Source organism: Dioscorea cayenensis, chromosome 15, assembly GCF_009730915.1.
Source record: "Dioscorea cayenensis subsp. rotundata cultivar TDr96_F1 chromosome 15, TDr96_F1_v2_PseudoChromosome.rev07_lg8_w22 25.fasta, whole genome shotgun sequence".
NCBI lineage: Eukaryota > Viridiplantae > Streptophyta > Magnoliopsida > Dioscoreales > Dioscoreaceae > Dioscorea > Dioscorea cayenensis.
This window is the reverse complement of record NC_052485.1, coordinates 467,577-478,022: the sequence shown is the minus strand read 5'-3', so window position 1 is coordinate 478,022 and position 10,446 is coordinate 467,577. Positions and strand designations below refer to the sequence as shown.

At 36.1% G+C, this 10,446-nt stretch overlaps 1 protein-coding gene across 1 annotated transcript; it reads left to right on the top strand.

The window, feature by feature from the left end:
* The first annotated feature begins 4,252 nt into the window (after positions 1-4,252).
* Positions 4,253-8,970, top strand: LOC120277267 (receptor-like serine/threonine-protein kinase SD1-8). Its single transcript, XM_039284038.1, has 7 exons — positions 4,253-5,663; positions 6,746-6,880; positions 6,994-7,184; positions 7,335-7,545; positions 7,624-7,861; positions 7,958-8,108; positions 8,493-8,970. Exons 1-7 carry the CDS (start codon positions 4,400-4,402, stop codon positions 8,799-8,801), a joined length of 2,499 nt encoding a protein of 832 aa, XP_039139972.1. The 5' UTR covers positions 4,253-4,399; the 3' UTR covers positions 8,802-8,970.
* Positions 8,971-10,446: the final 1,476 nt, after the last annotated feature.

The following is a 10,446-nucleotide window of genomic DNA, read 5'->3' as shown; positions in this document are numbered from 1 at the left end:
TTCATTCTTACTTTTTAGACTATATAAAATTTAAAATTATTATATATATGAATTAAAAACCGGATCGAATTCGGATACCCGATTTTTGATTTCTCCAGACCCGGATTTGACCCGATTTTCATCTAAAAAATTCAGATCTGGTACTCGACCCTTTATTTTCAGATCAGATACCCAAAAAAATCGGGTTAAAGAATCGGATACGGATTAGATCATCGGATTAGGATTTTTTTGCTCACCCCTAATTTCTGTAGAAAGCATGAAGATTGATCAGAATTTTAGAAGTTGAATCAGGACTCATATTTAATAAGAATGTTTAATTTTCGAGTTAATTATATGCTCCAAAATTTTTAATCTTATTTGAAGTTATATGTCGTGAGACATGTTTTATTAGAAAAGGAATGTCTGAAATTGTCGGTTTGCATGTTTATGATTTTTAAAATTGATCACTTAAATTCGCAGATCTCAAATCATTGTGTAATTTGGATATGTTATAGATGTAGATGTCTAGTTTTCTCAGAAGATTGAAATTTTTGATTTGGGTTAGAATTTGCAAAGTTATGCTGATTTCAATCTTAAGTGTCGAAGGGGAATTGATTATTAGTCTCGACTTTGGTAGCTTCGTTAGTGTCTTGAAAATGTTTTTGCATTCATGTAAATTTTAGAATTTTTTTTCTGTAACTCTAATGGGTCATTCCTAAATATAGGACTTTCTGAGAAAATTTAATTAGTGTGAATTTAAAATCGATCTGGCCATTAGACAGATAAGTATCCCACATATAAATCCTATTATATGCATATACTTGAAAATTCTAGTTTTTTAAACTTCTAGAATTTTTGAGAAAAATACTGATTATTTCAATTTATATTTTGAATTACTTATATATTTATTATTTGTAATTCATATGTAATTTGCGATTTGTTTCTTTGCGCAATTTTGAGAATCAGGTTTTAAGGCCTTGCACGCCTACTGGGTTTTGGCTTAATTTGTAGGTGTGTGCCTGTTTGTTGATGCACTGAGTTTGGCAAGTTGGCTTCGGGCGTGACAACATTAATGGGTTATAATCAATGATTCATGGCAAGCTAACAAGCAAATTAGAAGAATTGACCCCACTAGTAGAGGAGCCAATCCATGAGGTTTCACTAGAAGAATGGGAGGATAGCGCTAACCCAGAAGGAACATTAATTAATGGACGATTCTATCGATCGACACAAACAGTTACCTAACAACAGTGAGTTAAGGAGCCATGGATCTAAAGATTTTGATTACGCTTTTGAGGAAAAAGTCAAGAAAATGTTTAAAAATAAAAGTAGAACCAACAAAGATGTTGTCTCTCATATATCGAGAACCTAGGAAGGCTCTCTGGGCACCAGAAGAAATGAATAACACAAGAAGCTACCTCCAGATGGAATAAAAAGATAGGCCCCTCCCTTTGATCGACAAAGAAGAAAGGTAATGTTTTTAAAACATGATCGGACTGGCCGGTCAAACCAGTAGAACCGAGAATCGGCTGGCAGCCCATTCTAGTTTTATTATATTTGTTGATGAAGTTGTGAACTGGTCAAACCCGACCAAACCTGACTAACCGGCCGGTCAGACCAAAACCGAATAGAACCCGATTTTCATTTTTTTTTTATTATCTATAAAGTAAAGAAAGGAAGGACTTAGGGCATGAATTGGGTCCTTTTGTTATTGATTTCCTTATGCTCTTTGAGTCTTGATTTGTCGAAGATGTTGTTTGGATTCTTGGAATTTGGAGTTTGGAAGTCTGACAACGTGAGAAGGAAGAAGAAACCTATAGATTGTATAAGAGGTATAGGTCATCAAGGAATTATTTTATTCTATACTTTTATTTTAATGGTAATGGTGATCAAATCTAAAAATTAAATTAAGCATGCTTAATCCTAGTTTTGTTTTGAATTTTTTGTTCATGCCTAATATCATTCTCACATAATTAGAGTAGGATGTTTGCACTTTGTAATAGATTAAGAAAAAAAAAAAGTTAAGGGGTTGTATTTGTTGCTTCTACTAGATTAATTATTTGAATCTTCGATGATTTTTGATAAAATCACAATGATACTAAAATAAATATTTAAGATAATTATGAGTAAAAATATGATAAAATTTGTTATTATATATATATTTTTAATTATTAGTGACGTCATCTGGTCCGACTAGAATGGGTCATCCGGTTGGACCGACTGACCCGTGACCCAAAAATGAGACTGGTTCGTTATCCGGTCCAGTTTTATAAACATTAAGGCTGTGTTTGATTGCCCTTTTTTTTCTTGAAAAAATTTTCCACGGGTCATTTTCCAGCTAAATAGGCTGTTTCTTTGCCAAAATTTTCCGTGAAAATTTTTTCCACAAACTCTATCACGTGATCCTATTTTCCCTCAAATCAGTGAAAAATATTTCCTGCCTCCACCCTGAGAATAGTTTTCCAGGGAAAACGTAAGGGGCTATGTGAAAAAATAAAGTGTGGGCCGGGGCAAATTAATTTCTCTTCTATTCCTTCCCCAAATCCCTAACTCGTTTCGAAACCCTTGAGCCCCACCACCCCTTGCTTTTCGATCTCGATCCCGATCCGCTCTCTCTTCTCTCGCTCTCTCCTGCTTCTAAGGTTTGCAGGTATTCGTTAATTGCAACCCTTGTTATCCTAGTTTCATGGGATGCTTTTAATTTTTCATTGATTTAGGGTTTCTTTACTGTCAAGATTATGCCATCGAGATGATTTGATTGTGGCAAAGAGCATGGTTGCGTGAAGCGTTTTTGCATACTTGGGTTAATCACAATCTCGGCAAGTGATCTATGTCATGAATTGTGTTCTGATTAAACAAAAGAAATATGTTTACTTTACTATGAATTTTTTAGTTGTATTTGAAGCAATAGACATATTTGTAAAGATGATTTTGAAGTTTGTGGTTTACTAAATCAACGTTTTTAGGTATATATTATGTGTTTAAATGGTTTAGCATGATGGGTTTTTAAAGTAGGAATAATTTTTGTTTGACTAATCACAAAAAATATATAAATGATTGATTGGGATTAAATAGCATTTTAGGTAGCCAAAAATACAAGGCTTAGCCTTTATATTTTTAAATTTTAGTCTATTTTTAACATAAAATATATAATTGTTTCTCCATAAAAAAATAAAAAAAAAATGCAAGTGTAGAGTTGTAACAATGGTTCAAAGCTTCATTAGGAACCTGAATAGAAAAATAAAAATAAATCTTTTTTTTTGCGAGGATAAAAATCTCGCTCAAATTAATATATATACTACATCTTAAATATCTTAAATATGTTTATATTTTAAAAAAATAATTAAATATGTTTTAACAAATGGTATAAAAATAATTATCAAATGTTTTTTTAAATATTTTTTAACAATTTAATAATTTTAAAAATGTAATGTAGCAATTAATTAATCAGAGTGATACACGCGGTAAAAATTTGAATCAATTTTGAGATTGAATTCTTCTGTACATAAAAAATACCTATTACAAAATCTTAAAAAATGATTAATTGGGATTAAATAGCATTTTAGGTAGCCAAAAATACAATTTCCATGGAGAAAATTTTCCATGAAAAATGTGACTTTTTCTAGGAAAAATTAATGCAATCAAACAACAAATGAGGTTTCTCCATGAAAAATGTTACCATGAAAAATAAGAGCAATCAAACAACAAAATAAGAATTTACCATAGAAAATTTTTGATTTTCTATCTAGAAAATAATGCTAATCAAACGACTATTTTTTCATTTTCCACCGAAAATTTTTACATGGAAAAATATTCCATGAATTTTTTTTTTCCCACTTATTTTCCATATTGTCAATCAAACAACCTAAAAAAAAACATCAAGAATACCTCCCCAAGGCTCTAGAGGATGAGAAACTGAAGCTCTGTGGGTCCCATGAAGATGGAGCAATTGACTGTGGAGTAGACCTGACTCTCCCAAACAACAGGTAGACTTCGAAGTCTTCTTTTGGTTTGCTCTAGGGTTCTTCTTCCCTTATGCTATGACCCAGTGTCTATTATTTTAATTGAACTTGTCATATCCAATTTTTATTAAAAAAAATTATTTCTCCTTGGATGGTGCTGGGGAATTCGCAGGTCTCAACCCTTATCTTCTCTCTCATGGCATCGAGCATATGCTCTCGCCACACCCCATTACCATCAAAGAATAGTCATAATAGAAAGAAAACACTACCAAATTATTGAAAGAGCCAAAATTTTGTTACATCAACTAAATCAAATTGGACTAAGTTTTGACTAAATTTTGCCTTCAAAGTGTTATCTCTGATGGCATCCATGCAAATGCCGGAACAAGGTTTAATCACCCAAAAAAAAATTGCAGAACAAGAACCTCCGGAGCAGGCCAAACTGATTTTAGCGAGTGATGCCTCTCTTGTTCGTTCTCTTATTCATGTCATTCTCTCATGCCGTTGGACGGGATACTATAACACCAGCACAACCACTCACCAGTAATGAGACTCTTATATCATCTAACGAAAAGTTTGCTCTGGGTTTCTTCAAGCCGGTCAATTCCAACAAAAGTTATGTAGGTCTATGGTACAATAAGATCAGCAAAAGAACCATAGTATGGGTCGCCAACCGCAAAGATCCAGTCACCACCTCCACTGGAACTCTGTCCATCTCAGACAATGGAAGCCTCCTCATCACAGATCAAAATTCCACCGTTGTGTGGTCATCTGGTGTTGCCAACGTGACCAATCCGGTTGCACAGCTCTTGAACACGGGAAACCTGGTGGTCAGAGAAGACGAGGGCGACGACGGGAATTACTCATGGCAGGGCTTCGATTACCCCACGGACACATTAATTGCCGGCATGAAGGTGGGCGTGGACTTTGTGAAAGGCCTTAACCGGACTATGACTGCATGGACCAGTGACTCGGATCCATCTCCTTCTCAGTACTATGCCATGATGGACATCCACGGTGACCCGCAACTGCTCCTTTGTGCTGGTTCGAAGAAGCTGGGCCGCACCGGACCCTGGAACGGGTACCAGTTCACTGGCCTCCCCACAAGCGCAACACGTACATACACTGGGTTCGATGTCAGCTTCATCAACAACAAGCAGGAGATCACCTACTCTTTCAATACCAATCTTCCTATTTTGTCCAAGATGACTGTGAACCAGTCTGGTTTAGTGCAACGGTCGATATGGGAGGAGAGCAGTGGGTTCTGGAACGAGATCTGGCACGCTCCAGTGGACCAGTGCGACAGCATTCAGGCATGCGGTCCTTTCACCATCTGCAACCCAAATAACTTGCCAATCTGTGACTGCTTACAGGGATTCACTCCCAAATCTCCAGAGAAATGGTATTACACGGACGCGAGCGATGGATGCGTCCGTAAAACACAATTGGACTGTAAAGACGGGACAGATGGGTTCCTGGTCATTCCTTATACGAAGCTGGCGGATACTACCAAAGCGAATGTGGACACGAGTTTGAGTTTGGAGGAGTGCAGGACCAAATGCTTGAATAATTGCACTTGCACTGCTTATGCTCCGTCAACGGATGTTGACAACGGTAAAAGTGGGTGTATAACTTGGACGGACGAACTCAGGGATGTTAAGTTGTTCACCAACGATGCCCATGTGCAAGATTTCTATGTCCGGATTGCTGCTGCTGATCTAGGTACGTACAGCCACACTTTAACATATACTTCCTATTGGAAGATAGTGTAAAAAATATGAAAGGCATAGGACTAATTAAGGAGAAACCAACTCCAATCAGGAACTAATTTCAAAAGAAGAAGTTTGATTGTTTGTGTTTAGTTATACAAGAGAAAATCTGGGCCCTGCACGGTTCCAGCACTGGATTGGCCGCCCAATTCAGAAAAGCGTTATACATCATTAATTTTATAATAGAAAGTACCCCTTCTGACTATTTGCTGAAAGTCTTTGGCATTTGGTCAAACATTTATATATTATATATTCTTGGCATTTCCAAGTACATTTACGTATGGCCAAGATGCCAAGAAAGGAAGCGTTTCTTGGCATTTTTGAGTAATTGTGCTTATGGCATAGATGACAAAAAAGGAAATAATTTGCACATTGTGTGAACGTCAAAGTTGTGACATTTCAGACCAATCATACAGTTTTTATAAAGCTTGTGCATACAGCGGCTAAATTTATCCAAAGGAATCAACAATCAAATTCACAGCTACTATATATGTCAATGCAGATATCATGCGCTTACTGACTATGGACATAAGTACTTATTGACTGTCATCAATCCTATTATGCAGTTACACTATGTTAGGGTATATAGAGATTTATTAACTCGGTCAGACGTTATATGGGACAATCAGATTCTTACCATGTGCATACTCAGAAGATATTTCAGGAACTAAACCAAGTTAATAAATCACCTGAGACCCATAAAACATTGAGTGAACAGTAGCTACAATATTTATACAGTATATACAGTAAATGTATAGTACTTTAACAGAATTACCGACCCAGGAATTCGACCCTGGGTCAGCCCATTCACTTTTCAAGTAACATACCACCACACTAAATAATGGTTGTTTGTTAGGGTGTATTTATCTATTATCTATACTTGTATTCGCCATTGCACAAGAATATATTTTACATTTTACGTGATTAATATTTTTTTGTGTTTTGTCATATAATTAATTGATAAGTGGATCAACAGTTAGGATTTTCTTTAACATTGTATATAAAGTCATTTCGGTGATGATGCCATTGTTGTAGATTCAGCGCCATCAGCATTCAGTAAGAGCAGGAAATGGGTGATTCCCTTTGTGATAATCTTTGTTGTGACGATGCTAATCCTTGCATTTGTTGGCTATATTGTATGGAAAAGAAGGAAGACAAGAAGAGCAAGAGGTCAGAGTACATCATTATCTTTAACTATGTTCTTGTATTTGAAGATTGCAAGCTTAATTCCATCACTTTGTATGGATTAATCTATGGTCTTATGTTAAACTCCTTACTTACAGCCATACAGGAGAGTAAGAATTCCTTCCATGACCCTGGCAGCAGAGGACTTGCTGCAAGGAATGCCCTGGAACTCTCTCAAGGGAGTGACCTTGAGCTACCTCTGCTAGACTTGGGCACTATTGCATCTGCAACAGAAAACTTCTCTGCTGACAATAAACTTGGGGAGGGCGGCTTTGGACCTGTTTATAAAGTGATCTCAGTTTCAATTTTCTTTTCTCTTCCTTTTTTTTTCTTAGAAAAAGCCAAATCATATATATGATAACCATATCACCATAAAGTCACAATTCTAAGCATTTGTTGAGTTAAAATTTGAGATGGAACCCTGTTAAATGATAAACAGGGGATGCTAGAGGATGGAAAAGAAATAGCAGTGAAGAGACTTGCTAAAACATCATCACAAGGCCTGGTTGAGTTCAAGAACGAGGTTTTGTTAATTGCCAAACTTCAACACCGAAATCTTGTTCGGCTTCTTGCCTGCTGCATTGAAGCAGAGGAAAGAATCCTGGTTTATGAGTATATGCCCAACAAAAGCCTGGACTTCTTTCTTTTTGGTAGGTGGCATTTATTATTTTTTTTTGAAGAAACATCATCTCTTAAATTGACATGCACCTCATGGAATTAATCTTCAGCAAAATCAAAAGATGAAGTGTTGAATTGGCAAACACGTTTCAAAATTATTATGGGAATTGCACGAGGACTGCTATATCTGCATCAAGACTCTAGATTAAGAGTTATCCATAGAGACCTCAAAGCCAGCAATATCCTCCTTGATAAAGAAATGAATCCTAAGATTTCAGACTTTGGTATGGCAAGAATTTTTGGTGGAGATGAGGCAGAGGGAAATACCAAGAAAGTTGTTGGTACATAGTAAGTGTAATTCTTACAAATTAATGTTACAACACTGTCAAAACATAATACCATCAACACTGAAGAAAGTATTGTCTTGTTATTGCTCTCCTGCAGTGGATACATGTCTCCAGAGTATGCTATGGATGGAATTTTCTCTCAAAAATCCGATGCGTTTAGTTTTGGGGTGTTGGTGCTGGAAATTATCAGTGGCAAGAAAAACAAAGGGGTGTATTCAGCTGCACCTCACAAAAACCTTTTGGATCATGCAAGTACTCTGTATCCGCTATATTGTATTTATATTCTAATGGTTTAATTATTGTACAGATTTTTGTAATTGTGTACTTTCTACCCTTTTAGTCCTTGCAATATTTTTAGGTATAATTAAGTCTTTATATTTAGTCGAGTTGGGTCATTCTAGTCCGCGGTGTAGATGGGCAAGTGTAAATTATAAAGACTTAATTGTGCCTAAAAATATCACCGTGGACTAGAACGACCGAGATTGACCAAATATAAAGACTTAATTGTACCTTAAAGTATTAGAATGATTAAAAAGGCCAAAAATACACAATTATAAGAACATGTATGGCAATTAAACCTATTCTAATCTAATTTTTCAAATACTGACGCAAGGTGTGGCATGGGATTTCAGGTTTGGAGTTTATTTAAGGAGGGAAACAACTTGCAAATTGTTGATGAATCACTGGGCTCCTCTTATGACGTGAATGAAGTCATGAGATGCATTAATGTGGGTCTTCTATGTGTGCAAGATCACCCAGGAGATAGGCCTCTGATGTCTTCCGTACTTCTTATGCTGGGCTCTGACAGAGCAATATTGCCTTATCCTAAGGAACCCGGATTCAGTGTGAGGAATGTTTCGTATCAAATGGAGTCAGGTTCAAGTAAAGCAAGCTCAAGTGCAGCGTGTGATACGTCAGCCACACTGATTGAACCTCGATAATGATGGCGCCATTTTGCAATGTTTTGCCCAAAAATTTCTGCTGTTGTTACTATTACAGTATTACTGTCTTCGGTTCTTTTTAAAACAGTTCTATTAATATCTTATATGGAGGCGTAAGAACCTGCTTTACTTAAATGTAGACAGTGCTGCTGATGTAGGAAAAAAATTAATAAAATAGATAAATTATATATATATTTAAATAAATAAACTACATTTACTGGTCTATTGTTGTTCCTGTGTTTTTATTTTTTCGTCTTTTCTGAGGCTCTGCACCTTTGGTGATTAGCCTGTGATTTTTTTCATTTTCTCCGTTGTTGTTCTTTTGTACTTTGTTTTTTATTTCCTTTTTGCAATGCATTTGTAGTTTATTATTTTTTAAAATAAATAAATAATATTTATTAAAATAAAAACAGCAGAGTATAAGTAATATAAAAACAAATAAGGGTCCACTGGGTGTGGACCAAGTAGGGGTCCATTAGGTGTGGGGCAAAGTAAGTACACTTTCTAGAGAGAAAGACATCCATAGGATAGCTCAAAAGATATAAATGGATACGAGCGAATAAATGAAACTTTGTTAATAAAAAAGAGAGGTGAAAAAGTGCACAAGAGAAGATTGAATGAACACATAAATAAGAGAGGGATACAAAGTTTTTTTTTTTAAAAAAAAAACTGGATAAACCACTTCAACTAAAAAAAGAAAGAGCACAATAGTTCACACTACAACAACAGTCCACTAGATGGCACTAGAAGTGGTACAACAGTCTGAGGCCAACAAAACCAAAACAACTGCAACCACTAAGCACCAACTAAGACAATTAATATCTATCCTGGGATTTGATCATGAGCCACCTCGCCCATCGTATCTCCTCTTAACTCTTCCGAACGTTGGCCAAGAAACTCTAGATTGAGTTTATGGTAGAGATGGAATCTTCAAACTTTTTTTTGGATCTTTTCTGCAACTACTGAAAACCAAGATAAAATCATGCGATCGCTTTTCAAAATAATAGCAATAGTAGATAAAACATTAGCATTAAAAAAGAGCTCATTTCTAGTAAGCCAAATATTTCAAACAAGAGCTTTCACAATCCAAACCCCCATATACACGGGCCTAAGAAAGGAACTCCATGTTCTCCAGATTTGACATATTGACTGGGGGAGGCTCAAGTAACTGAAACAATCTAACAAAGTACTCCCAAACTAATTTGTCAAAATGATAGTGAAGGAATAGGTGATCGACAGATTCAATCCCTGAGTGACACATCACACAAGTAGTTGTCGAGAGCCTGTTACATCTTCGCTTCTCCAGGTTCTCAAGAGAAAGGATCTTGTTCTTCAGACCAACCAATTGGAAATATTAATTTTCCATGGGCAGTTGCTGCTCCAAAACCATCTTGGATTGGCCACCGCATGCCCCCGTCATTCCGAAAGTTATCAAAAACATTTCACAAAGAAGGACCCATTTTCCGTGAGAGCCCACCACTTCTTGCCCCTTGCAGTCCCAAAATTGGTTACACTATAAGGTATAGTGTCAGGGTTATCCAAGAAAGGGACTTTGTCAAGCAGATGAGCCAAATCCCTAATAGTGTCATTCCTGTGCTGATTATCTCTAAAAGCATCTGACCACAAAAACATAAGTGCACTACCA